The following is an 18,886-nucleotide window of genomic DNA, read 5'->3' as shown; positions in this document are numbered from 1 at the left end:
CAAGCTGCCAACGTGGTGGATGAGAAAATGGGACTTGGTGGTTTACTATGCTGCCGTTCAGCCCTGGGCTCTTGGTTGCAGCTGTGGCTCTCTGGCTTTAGCCCTGGGTCCTGGAGTCCTGGCCACAGGATATGCTGGGACAGCGCTAGGGACGCGGAATGGGACTAGGACTGGGTAACAGGGAACGTGGCTCTGCGTGGCCGGCATGGCAAATATTTAACGCAAACAATGCGCTTAAATCAAAAGCGAGCCATGTCTGCGGCATAACTGCGCGTCAGGCAGACACACAAGCCCCAGCCAGGACACGAAATCTATTTAACCTCACACGTTGCAGGTCCTTTTTTGGTTCCTGCACCCGCTTATGCTGATGCTGATGCTGCTCTTTAGTTTTAATGCCAGCGGAGGAGCATGCAAATCAGCTTTTTATTCGACTGGCCTCCCAACTGAATAGAGACGGGGGCGCCCAATCTCGATCCCGATCCCGAACCCGACCAACCTGAGTGCACCAAGTTCGCCATGGAATGACCCTCTGGGGAAATTCATAGTTGATACTTGTGGCCATTGAACTGTTCGGGTTCGGGGTTATAAAAAGTAGTAAGGACAGACAATAAACACAACAGGCAAAGGATAGCATTAATGCACTGATAAAAAAATGGTTAAAAAGGTTTTTGGTAAAAAGAACCAAAGTTTAAAATCAAAAACTCTTTAAAAAATTAAACAGCAAGGCTATGATAAATATATTTTCCAAGAAATCATCTACTTAAAATATATAAAAATACTTTTAAATATAAATGTTATCCATGATTACTCTCCTTTATTTTCAGTGCTGGGAACAGGAGTTTATCCTTATCTCAGGCCATGATGTCAAGCCAAAGTTTGTGGCACAAAACTTTCTGGCTGCTCGGCGGCGGCTCCCTTGTGCCAATGAAAGTGGTCAGTTAAAAAATGTCAACCCTCCTCCCTCCTGGGTGGCCTTTGAAGATTCCTAACTAAGACAAAGAGCAGCGAACTATATCGAAAGTAATATGTCTGGGGCGGTCGGCATGCATAATTACAAAACTTTGCGGCCGGGACACATAAGTCATATTTCTGACCAACGAGAAACCGGGAGTCCTGTGGCGTCCAGGATTTATGTTAATGGCAAGAGTGTGAGTAGAAGGTGGGCTGCAAATTAAACACGACACGACACACACACTGGTGTCGTTATCTTTATAAATCAAAGGGAATTACAAGCCCATAACGACGCAACCCCCAATGAAATCCCATCCGTCCACATGTGAATGCCACAGATTCTGGAAATTGTTGCAAACCCTTTCGGCAAACAGCTCAAGGGGTTTCCTCCTTTTGGTACATATTTTTAATGATTTATTCCCAATTTAGGCAAAAGATTTCGTACTTAAGATGCTCTGCCTAATGGCCGGACGCATTCTCATCCCCCGGAATGCAAGGTCAGTGGTCACCCCGAGTCCTTGCTTTGGAATTCCCTGAGATGCCAAAGGGTGCAGAGACACCTCTCCATTGCCCCCAACCCTTTCTCGTAGTGTGCTAATATGCAAATCCAATTTATTGCACTGCCCTTCCCTTTTAAATCTTTTTTTGAATGCAGAGAGAAAAAAGTATTAGCTAGAATACATTTTAAAAATATTTTAAGCTAACATTTTTAATGGAATATCTCAAGAATATAATTTAATAATCCTTTAAACTAATCTTAAATAAAAAATTCAAGCACTCTATACCAATTTCTGGTTTCATATTTTCTCCCTGTGTAACCATCCTCATCGTCCTGGGCGTGAGTTATACGAATCCTTTTATCTCGACTGTCGCCTGGCGTGCGTCGGGCGCATAAATCTTGTATAAGTTCGCTCCTTGGCAAGGAGTCAATATGCTAAATCAGCAGAACCCTTTTTTGCCCACTCCCCACTTTCTGCTCCGCAGGACCTGTAAGGATCGGATGGGCAGGGCGTGTGGAGTGGTGTATGTTTGGACAGCTGCTAAGACATTTCAATAACGCTGCAAGCCAAAGATGGAAATCCTAGAGCGACAATGGTTCTCCGGTTGGTTGCTCCTCCTCGAATCTTCCTGCCCGATGTTTGTTGAATTTTAATCATTTGCTTGATGCAGCCTCAAGTGGCGTACATCTCTAGGAGATAGATAGTACAACTTCATCGAGAGCGAGAGTTGGGGAAAGTGAAGCCAAGACGGAGAATAGGAGCAGGTAAAGGATGGCTGGATGTTTGCTTTTGCCAGCCAAGGAAAGTGCAAGGACCTCAGATGTTCAACTCCAACTCCAGCTAAGGAGTTGGTTAAACATAATCAATGAGTTGAGGCAGATTAACCAGGAGGTTATCATATTTTAGGGGGGAAATTATAAGGTTTACAGAATTTGTTGTTGAATTTTCCATGTGTTAATGGGTTTAGAATATTCTTTTTTAATTTTGAAAATTGTTAAAAATTATTATTAACCCTTTTGATCATAGTTCCTGATCCCTCGACCAGTTCCAAACGATTTCCCGGGGGCTATGCCTGTCGCTTCTCAATGGACGCCCAAAGATTTATGGTGAGAACAGCAAACACGCGGAGAAAGTGGAAAATGAGCGGAAAGTGGAAAGACAAAAGACCTTTACGTATATAAATCATGGCCCGACGGCAGGCGGCAAATGTCATGCGGCGCTCAGTCCTGCCACCGCCACTTGAAGTCAAAACCAGTTTGGTGAGGTTCAGTTCAGCTCAGTTCAGTTCTGTTCAGTTAGGTTCGGTTAGCTCGGATCCTCGAGCTCAAGCTGACATCTCTCATTTTCATTTTCATGCTTATTGTCCTGGCCCCGGCGTTGCAAATTTGTCAACGAACGAGGAGCAGGACAACTGTCAGCGAGATAAGCGTGCAGGAACTTTTATCTGTGAGATACATATGCGCAGGATGAATCACTCGCACGTCTCTGCCCCGAATATTTCAATACCAAATTGGCTGGTTATCTTTGTACACAAACTAAAATTACAAGGACTAGGGATTAAGTAAAAGCTGTCGACTAAAAAGTACCCCGTAAAGTTGTATATCATAATATAAGTAATATTAATAATATTAAAAATTAAGTAAAAATTACATTTCACTTTAGCATAACAAATTGCAAGCTTACTAAGTATAAGTAATAAATAAGAAGAAAGAAATTTAACTTCTAGTAGCCGAAGTTTGTATACCCTTGCAGTTTACTATATAGTAAGATACCGATCGAAAATCGATAATAATTCAGCCAAAAATGCATTAATTTCAATTCGGAAAGTTTTTTTGTGCTAATTTTTATAAGCTTAACAAATCTGCATACTTAATATTAATTTTTAAACATTTCAGAATTTTGTTTAATTTTTGAAAATTTTAATGATGTAACAACCCCTTATAAAATTTTGGAAAAATTAAAAAAAAAATTTGTTCTAGCTGGCCTGTCAGATCGATTCCGCTGTTGATGCTGATCAAGAATATATATGATTTATAGGGTCGGAAATGTCTCCTTCACGTTGTTTAAAGTTAAAACCCTACAAGGGTAAGGTAAAAATATGAATTTTTTAAAGAACAAAACTACCTATCTTTCCCAGACACCACAGGGTACTCTAACGCGTAAAAAAAGAAGATATATACCCAAAAAAATGCAATAAAAATCATTGTCAAATTGGTCGAGGGCCATGAACAAAAGTTTTCGAGGCAAAACTGGCCAAGATTGATAGTCGGTCGGTCCGAGTGTCATGGTCCATTTGTATGCCGCACACACCACACCCACAGACTCCCTCTCCTTGCGAAAGAAAAAACCATCCCCTCCCCTGGTCAGTAGTTGAACGAATTGCGCTTAAATATTTGCGGCGCCTATCAAAAAATTTGCGGCCCATTGTCGAAGCCGATTGATGCAATTTTAAACCCGCAACCAACAAGGACATCTGCTCAAATATTAGCTTATGAAATTGTTTAAAATGCCAGTCACTAACCCATTCACTCTGGTCACGCTCCGGTAGCAAAATCAGGGTGGAGGGCAGGAAACCCCAGCCGTAGCCATTTGACAGTTGCCACAATTTATCATAATTCAATGCATGGCATGTCCTGTCAATCACTGGAATCGACATGGCCATGGACATGGTCGGCGCAACGAAAGGGTGAAGCCTGCCCACACATTAGCCTCGGGCAGGGATGAGGGGATAGGATGCAGTGGGTGGTTGTGGACATTTTTACAAGTGACTTATGAATTATTCTTTGTACTTTTGTAGTCCATCTGTGAATCTTACAGTGAGGGAAATAAGGGGTTAGTTATTCCCGCCCACGTACATATATGTTTTATGTTTAAAATTCTTTTCTAAACAAAAAATCCAATAATACTTAGGATTTTTACCTTTTTTTTCTATTTCTTATACATAATTTTCCCCTGTGTATTTTCCATCACCGCCTTAACTTCCTCTTTATGGTTGGCTTTTTGTGTTTTCAAATCAGATTAAACTGGGAAGCGGGGTGAAGGACTCAGGAACATAAGGGGGTTAGTGCGAGGTGGCTACATGAAAGGGTCAATAATGGAAGTTGGTACGAAGATGCTCAAGTTTATCAAACGGAATATGCGATGCGAACGAACCATTAGACACTGTCCACTGATGGACAGGCGGGACGTGATCCCAGATACGGCTCATCAAGTGCATTGTCATGGGACAATAAAGGGTTAATCGGCTAACAGAAGGGGATTACTTGAAGCGGATTTTCTATGGAGAGAAAGCAAAAATTAGCCCTCTGTAGATCTTAAGTACAAAGTGCATCAATTGATTTACGGTATCATATGATCAGCTTCTATTTGAGAAATCCCCAGAGACAAATTAATATCCGATAGCTGCTACTTTACTAGATTTTAGTTTGGTTAATGATTAAGAGTTTTAAGTATGTTTTTAATCTCTTTACGTCAGACAGTATCTTATGACTTACTTATATTTTTAAAAATTAAATCAGTGTTATATTTTAATATCAAGGGTCTTCTATTTGATAAGACTCCCATAAATATCAAGCATTCTCAGCAAGGTTTGTCCACCGATAGTATCAGTTCTTAAACCTTTGATAACCTTACTATTTGATTAGATAACCCTCAAAAAGTACACAAGATAGCTGTTAAAAAAAAGTTATAAAATTCTTCCTTGAATTAATTAAACTCTTAAAAAAATAAATATGTTCCTCCGAAAATTAAACTATTATTCAACTCATCTTTCCCAAATCTCCCTCCATCCCATCTGAAACAAGAAAATCCCCAATAATAAAATCACCAATATTTATTGTTTACAAGTATTCTTTATTTATTTAAGATTTAGCTCGTCTAATTGACAGAAAAATATAAAGATATTTGGATGTATTGTATGGGTTGTGCTTGAGTGTCTCCCTATGCATATATGATGCCTCCATGGGCGCCGCTTAAAACTAGGCGTAATCTCGGCGATTGCATAATGCTGAGCCCCCGCCCGAGGTCTATGGAAAATCACAACTTGAAGAACTTAAAATATAGTACTCCTCGCGTGCGACGATAAGAAACAAGAGAGAACAGACGTGGAATTTTGATGTGCTGGTTATTTTTTGGGATCGCAGTCGAACGGTTAATTTATTGGCCAGTCAAAGAGTGCGAAACCGCGGCTTTTCAACGTGCTGGTGATTTATAATGACGGACCCTCGGGGAAGGCTCTCTCGGATAACAGATAACAGAACACTATTTGATGTCGACTGTCTGATAATTTTGAAGCGTGACTGGGGCTGCTCCCTCATCTCCTCCAAATTACTCCATGTTCTTGTCGAACAGGAACTCGCCAAGCTCGCCGTGCGAGGACAGCATCTTCTTGAGGGTGGTGAGCTTGCCGGCCAGCTCGCGCTGTCCGTGGAGCTGCTCCTCCAGGTAAACGCCGGTAAGGTAATCCACCAGGTGATAGTGGTTGTAGGGCTTGCCCTCGCAGGTCTGGATCAGCTTGCGGATGGACTTGGTCACCTTGATCTCCAGATCAAGGGCATCCTGCAGGGCGCTGGCACCATCGGTCCACTCCTGCTTGGCCACAGTCTGCACGAGGAGATTCACCGCAATTAGCTTGCTGCGATTCAGAATTTCAGGAGATCAATGAACTTACCGGAACAGTAATCAGGTCGCTCACTCCCTCGGTCAGCTGGCCACGCATGGACAGATATTCGACCAGCTTGGAGCCGTGCTCGCGCTCCTCCCTGGCGGCCTTGAAGAAGTGCTCAGCAAATCCGGGGCGGTTGACGGTGTCGCGGGAGAAGTAGGCGGCCATGGCCAAGTACTGGTAGGAGGCATTGATCTCCTCCTGGATCTGATGACGCATACCCTTGATGCAGCCATCCTTCATGTCAATCCAATCCTTTGTGATCTCGGGCACCTCCAGGGAGCCTGTAAAGGATTAAGTGAAGGGTTGATTAGTTATGGGTGGAAACAATTGATTAGTCTAACTTTTTCAACTCAAAACTTTTAATTTTGTTTCGGGGAGTTGCAAAAAATTCGACTTCTAAAACCACACATGTGGAACTTTCGTTGTTTTAAAAACCTTTGCACCCCTGATCTTGACCTTCGACATGGTTTGGATTTGGATTTTGCCTTTGCTTTGCGGCCTCGTTTCCTAGCTCTCTCACCACACTTTTGCTTTTTGGCTTGGCTGGGGGAAGGGGGAGGGATTATTTAAGAAAGGGGAGTATTGCATAAAACTTGGAAATTGCGCTTGAAATACCGCTATTCTAGAACAAGCAGAACGTGTGCAAACTGCAGTTTCTCACTCTCCTACTCTCTCACTGCAGTTTGGTACCGTGCGCAGCTCTCTGGCCGCCATAGTAACGGGATTTGTTTGGGTTTCGTGCCGTGTGCAAAAGCAGTCTCTCTTTCACACAGTTCAAGCCGTGTGCAAAGAGCTTGAAGCGGACTTGGAAGTGTGACAATGGACTTGCTTATCGAAACGAAAGCAAAATTCGCGTAATATTTGATTTATGGAAACTGATTATTAAAACTGGTTTCCATTTCCCAAACGCGTAACGGAAGCAAATGAGTTTATTTTAATAACAACTTGTGAAATATCAGGTTTGGCCGAGCACCGAAGAGAACTTAAGAGCGGCGCATGCTCTCTTCGGCCACTCGTCTCTCAGTTTACAACTGCGTTTCTAGCTCTTTGCGTATTGCGTCGAAATATACTTTGTTTTTTTCCGCTGACCTGCCTTTGTTTTGTTTGGAACTTGTAAATTCGGTTAATAATAGTACTCACACTTGAAGTCTCCGTAGGCCTGGGCCACCACGGCCAGCAGGAACAGGCTAGCGATTAATTTCACCATCTTTGTTCGTCGGGAGTTGGAAGTCTTTACACAAAATCACAGAACAAATTTGTCACTTGAGTGTTTTGCTTGGTGCACGAACGAATGAGAATGAGGCGACTCGTTGTGGGAGACAATGTTAAATAGGCCTCTCTTTATCGAATTTAGCTGCCTTTACACACACTGGCGCAGAAGGCGACGCCTGCTTCAATTTGATGGGCTTTGATTGGGATTATTCTGAATGCTGATTCCTAATGGCTTCCAGTACCTTCTTGACAGCGTAATCTTCTCGGATCGGAGCGATTGCTTGCTTTGTTCGTTATGTGGAACTTGAATGCGAACTGTGTGAAAAAGCGGCGCACAAAACACTTTTAAACGCTCGCTCTCGCTCTCGTTTGGCCGCCCGCCTGTGTGTGAGTGGGAGAGTGTGCAGTTATCTTTCCAACATGTCGTCGATTCTTTGTGTGGTTAAATGGCTGATAATTGAATATTCCCTATGATAGACGCCTTAATTTAATACACACGTCCTCAATGTGGTCTGTTTTACTGGGGAAAGTCGGGTTTCCTAGTCAGATAATGCCCTCAAATGCAATATGGCCGCTCTTCTCGCACTGCGTCAGCTGTTCTTTGTTTTTGTTTTGGTTGTGTGCGGGAGAGCTAAGGGCCGAGAGCAACACGTCATGGGTTGCCAGGCGGTTTAATTTGCCTTTGATTTCCACTTGACAATTTAATTCTTTTTCTGCCGACTTGATTTGTCACGTTCGGCGGGGGATCAATCAGAATGGTTGATAACTACTGACTGAATATGGCGACGGCGCTTTCTAGGTGTCACTAAAAATGACACTTGATAAGGGGGATAAACGCTGGAATGAACTATGCAATTACATAACAGTTGTATGATTTGGTGAAATCGAACCATATAAATTATGTTATAAATCTTGGAATTTATGTATTTGTTACAAGTTTATATTATGATTAAAATAGTAAAGTCTAAAAACTGGTCACCAAACTCCCAAACTGCAAATCGGAAAAATTTCTTGACACTCTTTTGCAGAATATTGTGCACATCCAAATAACCAATTATTTTTAGCAAAGTATTATTAATATTAAGCAATAAAAACAATCATATCCGCCCACTTCAGCTGATAGTTATCTTAAAAAACCCTTGAAACACACGCACCCACAAAGTGCATTTCAGAGTCCAGTGGCCATTTTTTGCACTCGTTGGCAACCCTGTTGTGAGTCACTCTCCCACTGGAGGCTACAAAAACAACACCACAGCGGCCATATTGCCAGAGCCATGTTTGAATGACAGCGAAATCCCCAACCGAGCTGAGCGCAAAATACCCATGCACTCTCTCGCCACACGCACACTCACACGCGCCGTATCGATCGCATAGAAAGAGACGAGCGCGGCGCTATAAACAGCAGTTGAAATTTTGAATTCCACCAAGCAGCACACAAAAACGGCGCAGAAAGCGAAACCAAAGCAGACAACTAAAGTGAGTTTAGTCAGTTACTAGCTAGTTAGGCGGTGCGGAGAACAAGGAACCTCGAAAAAAGTACCTGGAAAATACAATATACACAAAAATAAATATTGAAAAACAAAAACATTGCGCTGGTGGTGGTTTTGTTGACAAGAAATAACAAAGAGAGAGCCAGAAAATTCAAGAAAACCTTGCGACGCAAAAGGGAAAATTCCACAGCAAATAATAACAAAAGTGGCTGTTTTTTCCTTTGTCAGATATTCTATATTATTGTGAAACTAATTTCAATTTCGTTTTGCATTTCGATTTTGCAGTAAAATCAATCAAAATGAAATTGTTCGTCGCACTCGCTCTAATTGCGAGCCTCGGCTCTCTTGCCTCGGCAAACGAAGAGTTCTGCCAGAATAACGTGGTTACCGCCTGCTCTTCGTCGACCTTCTCCGGTGAGTACAAAGTGCGCTCGCAGTGAAAAAGAGCATGTGTGAAGAGAATTTAAATTGTGTTTATGCGTTGTTGTTTTTGTATCTTTGTTCAATAATAAAAACAAGCGCTCACGGGCTTTTTCACAGGCAAAAGTAAGTGAAAAATGCAGTAAATGTTTTTAGAACTTCTACATTTTTTGTATAGTTATTTAAAGTAACATTTTTTGATATGCACATTTGAGAATTATTTCCTTTTAATTTAATTGTTTCAATAATAACAAGTTTAGATCCAAAATAATGATAAATATCCTATATGCTTTACTAAAACATTCCCAAGCAAGTTTTATTATTTGATTACGTTACAAGATTTTGTTGCTGTTTAAATATGAATCGACCCCAAAAATACTCGCTTACACAAAAAAAACCTTCTAGTGTGGTTTCCCCCGTTTGTAGATTAATAGATTGTAATGTCGATTATTTTGTATGTGTTTTCCTATAGCCAACTCCATCTGTAATGCCCGCTTTGCCGGCGTTGACCATGTGGAGCCCGAGGTGCAGGCCTACATCAACTCCCAGTTGACCAAGTCCTACGACTACCTGCTGCTGGCCACCCACTTCAACTCGTACCAGAAGAACCGCCCCGGCTTCCAGAAGCTGTACCAGGGATTGTCCGACCGCTCCTTCGATGACAGCATTGCTTTGATCAAGCAGATCACCAAGCGCGGCGGCGTTGTGGACTTCAACACTCGCCACGAGTCTCCGGCCTCCGTTCTCACCAAGCGTCCCACTCTGGAGGTCGATGAACTGCACTCCCTGGCTTTGGCTCTGGATAACGAGAAGCAACTGGCCGTTGGAGCCACCCACGTTCACACCCGCGCCACCCACCAGGCCCGTGACGAGCATGATCCCGAGCTGGCTCACTACATGGAGGAGAACTTCCTGTCCAAGCAGGCCGATACTGTGCGCACGCTTTCCGGATATGCCAACGACCTGGCCAAGCTGATGAAGGTGCAGGACCCATCCCTGTCCGTCTACCTGTTCGACGAGTACTTGCAGAAGCAGTAAATCAGTCGAGGCACTGTCTCCTCCTTCATACAATAATATTCCCCTTCCTTCCCTTTCTAAAAATTGCTCTCATCAACCCGCGAAAATCGCGTACTTGCGATCGTTTATAAATTAATTGTTTCCTTGGTTTGTTCACCAATAAATCGCAGTGCAGCAGCAGCATTATCAAAGCAGCCAAATGAATGATTTACCACATACACCCATGCGGAGCTCACCTTGATTTACCAACCAGCAGCACACCAGAGATTGTGATAATGTTATCATAAATAAGTTAGCAAGTTCGCCCCAGCAAATGTATCTTTAGCCATGTACGTTACCGCGTGAACAAATAAACAGACACAACAAAGTGACTAAATGTCAACTACAAAAACAGCAGATTGTTTATGCCTCTTCGATAAGGTTCGGTTTGGGTTTTCAGCTCGGAACTGGATCTCTGCGGGCTCTAGCTATCCTCATTGTGGGGCGTCTGTTTGCGTTTTTTCTTTCTTTGAATGCTGATAGCACTCAGCTGGCTAGTGTACTTTGGATACGATTGTTACATGGAACAATGCCGCTTATAATCGCAGAAATTCTTTAAAAACTACCCAGTTTTGCGATATCAATACGGGTGTTTTTAATCGTTTCAGAGGGTTCTTTCAGTTAGTGTAAGGGATTTCGTTTACTAATTTGAAGAGGGTTGTTTTTAAATACATTTTGAAGAGTCGGAAACTACTGTAGAAGGAAGTCTGGATAGGGAGAGTAGTTTCATGCAATAAATTTGGGTCTAACAGCTAAAGTAAATTCTTAGAAAATGTTTACTGTCTACTTAAAATAAATTAATATATTTCTCTAGAAATGGTTTTTCATGTCGCCTTTTCCTGATAACTCTACTCTGGGGTTGGTTTACATCTTTAATCGATCGCGGAGAATATGAAATCATTGAGACCAAAACGTTATTTCTGTAGGGAATCTTCGATGTTTGAAGGAACCCCGACAATCTTATCATTGACACGCTCCTCTGGCAGATAGTAAAAGGCCACTTTTCCTGAACTAGTTGCTACTCCAAGAGAGAGTCCACGTCACGAATGGAATCATGCCTACTTCCAGAGTGGGCTTATCACTGTCTGCTACACACGGCTTTTTCTGCTTCGTCCGGAGCAGTTCCGGCTGAGTGGGGTCTGGGCGCCATCTTGGACACCCGTTGACTAAGTATGAAACATCCGATGACGTGGACGTTAAAGTCCCAGTGTCACATTGTTACGTAAGGCAAGGCAATCTTTGACTTTTCAGATGATTTTTGTAGTCCCCAGAAGCTGCATCGCATTTTTCTTATCAGTTTTTTTTATGGAGGGGACTCCTGATTATGTATATTGCTAAGAAAACAAAAATATGAGGGTTTTATAAGTAATTTATTAATAAAAAGTTCAATATTAAAACGTTATTAAAAACAAAATCATTTTCATCATCATGTTTACCCCTAAAATGTACAATATTTACCTAAATTTCTGTAAATCCAACAGCAATCCAACAATAATTTAAATCTCTTAGTTATTTAATTGTCACATAATTCTTATATTTATTTCTAAAGAAATATTAATACACACATCCGTATGTTATGTATGAATATACACTCCAATTTATTCCAAGTGGTTCCACCTACTCTATGGATCCAAGCCACGCATCTGGGCAATTTATCAATTAGCGACGCCCATTCAATGAGGACTCCGCACATCCGGATACGGTCCACTAGCACGTGAAATGAACGTCAATTTGCCATTTTAATGCCGCCTATAACTACTCAACGGGATGGGGTCAGGGGTCATCAAATCGCAGAATCCGTAACTGCAGCGAAAGGCGAATCCGTGTAATAACTGCGTGCTTTCGTGTAATTAGAATATGACGGCCATAAGGGGAAAACTCCTCTTCGGGATCATAACAGTTAGGACGGAATGAGATTGGAGTTGATATGATATGGCTGCTGCTGGGGTTCTTCTAAGCGGACCAGTGTCTCCGAGTGTGTGCTGTGGTCATTAAGTAATAATCCACTTAATATTAATTGCCCTGATTTGCGGATGAAAGCGGCCTCAATGAGACTCTTTATGCTTGGAGCACAAGGAGAAAAAAAAGGCTAGGAATATATGGAATTTTTTTTTTATTAGAATTAAATAAATATTATTAATATAGTAATAATCTTCTTTAAAAAAATAGTAAATATGTTTACCAATAATAGGAATTAAATTGGTTTTTTTTAATATTTTTACCGCAGTTATTTTTCTATCTTTATTGAACTTTTCCTTTACCGAAATTAGGAAATTCGGCTTCTCTGATATTTAATTTTATTCATTAATTAATATATTAAAATAAATTTCCCATTTCCTAAAATAAATAACACTTTTATAATTTTATACATTATAAATTATAGTTTTTTTTTCTCACTGTACATTGTACCCTTCATTCGCGAAGGGTGTCTAATTGCGGTCATTTGTGGTGCATTTGGCGAGGATCTTAACTTTGTCGTTTGTAATTGTTTGGCCATAAGCCATCGCACAAATTATGAGGATTTTGCCCGAAAAACTGGTTACCCCCAAAACGATTCCACACATGCCCTAAATGGCGGCCATAAAAAGGTGTCGTCTCTTTGGCCCAAAATTCTATTAATTTATGCATTTTAATAAAAGCATTCAAGCAATTACAAAAGGGTTGAGGTTACATTCTCAATGATATGGACGGGTGGTGGTGGGGGTTAAAAACTATTTGTGGAGGCCAGATGTTGTCAAAGGATTCGGGATATTTTCGGTTATTGTTCGTAGCTCAGCCAGCCAGCCATCCAGACAACTATGAATATAAGTCGAGTGTGCAGAGTGTGTGCGTGTCCAGGACATGCGGGACACACATAATATGTATGCAAAATAGCAATTTAATTTCGTTTTATTGCATTGCCATTTGCAGCCAGTGAAAGGCAGCTGCGCCGACAGCTTCCGCCAGGATCCCCATAATAAATAATCCTTTACCTCTGCCCCACACCTACCTAGAAATCCCTATATATGTACCACCCATCCTGGCTGTGCAATTTTAATGAAAAGTCTTCTTGTCTCCTGTCCTTTGTTTTTCCTGTCCCTGTTTTTTCGCTGGCAAAGGCAGACAGGGCCAAGGATACAGCATCCAGCGGAATTATTCGCTATTTTTCATTAACAAATTGTTCCCGGGTTGAGTGCACTTGCACATCTTTTCATCAACAGTCAAAAAATACATATTTGAAAAGTACTTTAATGGATAACCTTGGGAAATAGGGAAATGTGTTAAAAAGGACACGCCTTCCTCTGACAAATTATTTAATTAATTATATTTTTGGTTGTTTGTCTAATATATTAATTGGGTATTGATTGTGTTCTATAATTTAGTCTGTAATCTAATCAGCTTTTTATATAGTTGTTGTGATGGAGAGATAATTGTGCACACGACTTGCGTTTAAAACAAATAATATAGAGGGTTTTTGTGTTAATAATTTGTTGGTAAGTATGAGCAAACAATACAATTGGTTAGTTCTTATACAAAGTTAAAAGTAAGACGTTGTGATTTTGTTTGACTAGAATAAGAAATATTACCTTATACAGAAAATTAAGGGTAATAATAAATACCTTTGAAAGATTAAACAACACAAATCTGTCATACTTTTCCCTTGAAATAAATACAATAAAATACGAATAAACCCTTACCTGTTTAGCAGATTGTGTGTAATATAGCAATTTGCATATGGAGTTGAGTTAAATTCTATTGAAATCGATAGGTCTCGGGGCAATTTGTTCAACCTTCTTGAGAAAAAAGGGAGAAATTTCCTAGGGGAATGCTCGATTAGCCAGGCAATCGAGTGGTGAGGTAAACCTCTTACCTTACAAGCAAACAAATATGGAAAATGCGACAGGGGATTGACTAATGGATTTCCATGTGGAAATTCGCGATAAGCGAAACAGCAAAAGTGATAAGCGAGCGAGTTCCGCCCCCTTGATGTTGTTGTTATTATTATTTTCCCCTGTTACTAAATAATGAAATTTTGCGCAATTTCGCTGAGGTTTCCACAGGGGGAATGGATGTATGGATGGGATGTCCAGGACACGAGCAACCTGATCCCGATCCGCAACCACCCCATGGACCGTTTTTGTTGATTTTTCAGCTGCTCAATTTGCATGAATTCACTTTTCAAGGTCAGTGGGTAAAAACAAGTTGCAAAAAAAAAGAAGTTCGCAAATCGCACCCCATTGCGAAGGGCGAGCCAACCCTGATATTTAGTCGCCAAAAAAGGGGTTGCTATTGTAATTGTTGTTTTTAATACCCTGGCAAAAAGTACTTTGCATATTTTAGAAAATATTTAAAGGTAATATTTTAATCCCTTTTGATTTTATATACTGTACATAATATTTTGATCTTCTTTTACTCAGATTTACGTAAGACAATTACAAATACATCTTAATTACAAATCCTTTTTTTTAAATATTTTTACATAATAAAAGTAACCCATATTTTAGGGTATTTTAATCTTCACTTCCGGAAGTTCTTTAGCATATTTTGTTTAGTTTTTCTTTGTGCCTTTTGAGCTTATCCCTCGGGCGGAAATGGTCAGAAATGACATGTGGCCGGCAAATTTGCATACGCACACGCACAATTGGCGAATCCTTGGGCCTAACCCACACCCAGGACACCCATCCAGAATCCGACTCCTGGCAGCTGCACCCCAAATTTGTGAATAATGCGTGAGTCAGGCACGCGCAGAGCTAAAAAGCTGCGGGGCGACTGTACTTGTGCCAGCAGAGGGTTGCCACCCCAGCCGAGGGTTGCTGAAAATACAGCCCACAAACTTGGCAATGAGCGTAAATTCTGATTCTGATTCTGGCTTCGGGCGGCGGTGCTTTCTCAAATATTTATGGGAAATTTTCTGCACCGGCACTAAATTAAAATTCAATAAATCATAATTTGCTTTGATTTGTCTGTTCAAATTGCACTTATCTTCCGCTCACTCTATTCTATCCTGCCAATATGTAGCTCTCTCTTTCACTATTTTCATTGTTTCAGGTCGAGTGGCTGGAAAAAGTTTATCAAAATTTCATTACCGTCTGCGTTTTTGTTTAAGTTTTGGCTTTCCATTTTGGCAATTATTCGGGAAAGAGATAGACAGAGAAGGAGAGAGAGAGAAAGCAGGAGAAAAAGTTTCTCTGAAGAGGCGGACAAACTTTCAGTGTGCAATTTTTCCGGTCGAAAGTTTTCACTAGTTTGATTAGATTTTCCAACCAGTACTCCACCGAATTCTGTGTCCAGTCAGCACAATAATTTAACTTTAATTTTTCCGATTTAGTTGTTGCAACCTAACCTCACTTTCCCCTCCAACCTAACCTCACTCCCCCCGCCAACCTAACCTCAATTTGGGACTCGATCTAACCTCGAAAAGCGGCGCCTTTGCTCGCTAATTAATTTCTGCGTGTGGCCAACGACTCTTGGCTTGCAGCTAATTGTTATTGTTTTAACTACCTTGAACGACGTCGATGTCCTCGTCCCCCCCACCACGAATATCCACCCCCTCGCCCATCAATTGGCTCGCCATTTTGCGGTTTTGAAAATTCAGTGAGCGTGTGTGTGTGCAGCAAGGCGAGAATTTGCGCTATAAACATAAAAATTAACGACTGACAAAAGGTTGTAAAAGACAAAGACGCAGCAGCGGATACGGAAGAGTGTGGGTGGGGTGGGAACTGCCCCATAGTTTCGGCTGGGCATTAAAATCAGTTTTTATGACCTTGCCACACCCACTTAGTGGAATTTCGGGTGGAACGTGCTGCCGGGCAGTAAGCAGTTGATTAAAAATTAACAGAAATCAACAGGAAGTCGGGAGTGAAAGTCACTTGAGTGCATTTTGACTTCAATACATTTCTTATTTAGTTAAATCTGTTCAATCTGGAAAAATAGGTATGTGATTTGAAATCTCTTGGAGAGGTGCCTAGAAGTATGCAAGGTGGAAATCAGCAGGCAAAGCCAGAAATATGTCCTATTTTTGGGCAGATTTTAAGTCGTGTTTAGGTTCTTTTCTATTTTTTGTGTAATGAAATATAATATATCTTTCTGTTATACCCTATAAATGGGTATATAGTTACTCGATCCCAATGAAAAGTATTTTATAAATACCCCTTAAGTCTGAAGTCTCAAGTTTCATAAACATCCTGCTGCCAGGACATCTCTGAGAGCCAGTGGAATGGCATTTGAGCCTCGTAAGCCGCTTACTTCAAGTGCCCCAAACACTGGGCTACACACAATTGCGATTGCGATTCCGACAATTGCCGCAAAGTTGGACAAACGAGCGACGGATGATGACAGCGCGATTAACTCGCTGTAAGCCATAAACGCTTCTCCGGGCAGCAGCCTCCTCCCGATTCCTCTGCACATCCTCCGTATCCTGGTATCGCCATTAATTTCGTATGCATGAGCAGAAACGAAAGGCGGGACAAAAAATGAAAAGAAAAAAAGAAAAAATTATAATGCTGAGAAAAATGGGAAGCCGTAATCGGCTGGGCCGTGTTCATAATGCGCCGGAGAGGCACTTAAAAAATCAAGTTAACGCGGCAGCCACACAGGGAACCTCCTCCTACGCTGTTTTCCTCACTTTTCCTACAGCCTTTTCCACTGGCAACATTTTAATCCATATTTTTCAAAGCTAATGCACTCGGAGAAAAAATTGTATACAGAATTAAAGAGAATTTAATAATAACTTTGAAATTAGCATTGTTTTTTATTTATGGAAATTTTCTATATACAAATTAATGTCTTCTAGACAACTTTTACAACTTTATAAGTTTACAAAATATTATAATATTTTCTTTTAAATTTTATTTCCAGTGTTTTGCTCCCTGTTGCTGTGGCTGCCACTCGACTGGACTGCTGATGTTGCCGCTGACACTGATGTTGCTGTGGCTTCTGTTGTTGCTGCTGCTGCTTTTCCTCCAACGCCGCCGCCTGGCAGACAATTTAAAAAGATAATAGCATCTTTTTTTTTGTCCTCCTCTGGTGTCCTGCCTCGTTTTTGTGGGCATTAATGGCTACGCCGGAGACGGAGTACAACAACGGCAACAAGGATTACCGGGAGCCACAAAGTTGCCCGGATCCTGTATTCCATGGTCGGGATACCGGAGCTTCCAGCTCGGAGCCATCTGGCAGACGAGAGTTATTGCAGCCACTGGCCCGCAACGGACTCCAAAGAGGAGTAGTCCACAAAGTGGAGTACAGCTCCTCCTGCTCAACGTCCAGGAAATCGAGCAATTCGCGCTTTGTGCGAGGACATGGCCAAAATTAGCATTTAACCATAAATTGGGCCATGCACTTGCACTTGGCCAGGGAACAGTAATGGGTGCAGAGTCCTGCAAATAGGATGGTGGAGCAGGATGTTGATCCCGGGATAGAGCACAAGGGCACCGCCAGATGCTTTTAAAGAGTTTCAGCCAAGAGGAATGGCCTGCGATGAGTTGAATTGCTTTAGGCCAAAGTCGCTGAAAGGCGTTGAGAGAGACAATTTAAGGAATTTATTAAATTAAATTGGTTTAAATTATTTAAACCTATATATAGAAACATTTTAAAACAGTTTAAGTAACTTTAGAGGTTAACAACAATTTGGAATGGACAAACTCCCATATTGATGTCCTTCGAAGCTGTCTTAATCACACCCATTCCTCTGGCCATGCCTCCACCTGAATGCGTTTGTCGACAGGCCATTATCCTGTCTCGTAAGCAAACACACATGCAAATCATTCCGGCACTCAAGCAGCCAAGGATCAAACCATTTGGGGTTAGCTAGGACATTACCAAGGATTTCGGGTTCGGGCAAGCTGGAATTCCAATTAATTCTCACTCGTCGGAGACGCCTGGCAACAGTGGGCATTCAGCACATATGTATACATATGACGACGCCCACTGTCATTGCCAAATCCCTCCCCTTTTAAACCAAGGCCACAAACTTGGCTGATTGACAGCGACCTTTGCGATAGGAGTCCGGATTTCCAGCATTTTGACCAGGCCCAAAGCCAACGTGTCAGACTTTGTCAACGTTATGACAACTCTGCATTCCATGGCCAGTTTTAGGTGAAGGGGAATTACGGTAGGGGGTAGATTTTACACAGAAAAAAATGTTCAGAAATCATTTAGAAATATTTTATAATTATTTTATCAAATGTAATTTAAAAATATTATTTTTTGTCTAAGGAAAATATTAATTTGATCTTAGTTATATTTATTTCATCTTTTTGTATGTAATTACATTAAGTTGACCCCAATTTGTACATAATATTTTTTTTTCTGTGTAGGCTTAGAGTGGTCTGAGTGGGTGCACTGGCTCCACAACCGCGACGCGACGGCGGCACGTACAGCGAAACTTTCCAACAAGATAAGCAGATTTACTTAAACTTTGCCCAAAGTCAAAGTCTAGAATTCCCGACGTGCCGCTGTCTCTGTCCTATTCTGGGTTTGCTTTTCACTCCTCTCACTTTTTCAACCACTATATGTGTTTCAGAGATTCCAATTCGGAGATAGCTCCTCCTGGAAAGCCATTAGATACATAGTTCCCAACATTAGTTTACTGAAATTCGCGATATGTGGACACC

General features: G+C 41.3%; 2 protein-coding genes across 6 annotated transcripts; one reads left to right on the top strand and one right to left on the bottom strand.

Annotated features, from left to right (window-relative positions):
- Positions 1-5,282: 5,282 nt before the first annotated feature.
- Positions 5,283-7,706, bottom strand: Fer1HCH (Ferritin 1 heavy chain homologue). Of its 5 annotated transcripts, none has more exons than XM_070286727.1 (5): positions 7,572-7,706; positions 7,258-7,348; positions 6,553-6,660; positions 6,121-6,398; positions 5,283-6,053 (listed from the first exon to the last, which is right to left on the bottom strand). In XM_070286727.1, exons 2-5 carry the CDS (start codon positions 7,322-7,324, stop codon positions 5,778-5,780), a joined length of 729 nt encoding a protein of 242 aa, XP_070142828.1. In that variant the 5' UTR covers positions 7,325-7,348; positions 7,572-7,706; the 3' UTR covers positions 5,283-5,777. The 5 variants fall into 5 exon arrangements, with proteins under 5 accessions (XP_070142828.1, XP_070142827.1, XP_017020956.1 ...); XM_070286726.1 differs by having other exon boundaries at positions 7,476-7,674; XM_017165467.3 differs by lacking the exon at positions 6,553-6,660 and having other exon boundaries at positions 7,572-7,700.
- Positions 7,707-8,649: 943 nt separating this feature from the next.
- Fer2LCH (Ferritin 2 light chain homologue) lies at positions 8,650-10,649 on the top strand. The gene is made up of 3 exons (XM_017165465.3): positions 8,650-8,805; positions 9,105-9,233; positions 9,712-10,649. Exons 2-3 carry the CDS (start codon positions 9,119-9,121, stop codon positions 10,275-10,277), a joined length of 681 nt encoding a protein of 226 aa, XP_017020954.1. The 5' UTR covers positions 8,650-8,805; positions 9,105-9,118; the 3' UTR covers positions 10,278-10,649.
- The last annotated feature ends 8,237 nt before the right edge of the window (positions 10,650-18,886 follow it).

Source organism: Drosophila kikkawai, chromosome 3R, assembly GCF_030179895.1.
Source record: "Drosophila kikkawai strain 14028-0561.14 chromosome 3R, DkikHiC1v2, whole genome shotgun sequence".
NCBI lineage: Eukaryota > Metazoa > Arthropoda > Insecta > Diptera > Drosophilidae > Drosophila > Drosophila kikkawai.
The sequence above is the reverse complement of the archived record's forward strand: the minus strand, read 5'-3'. Positions and strand labels throughout refer to the sequence as shown.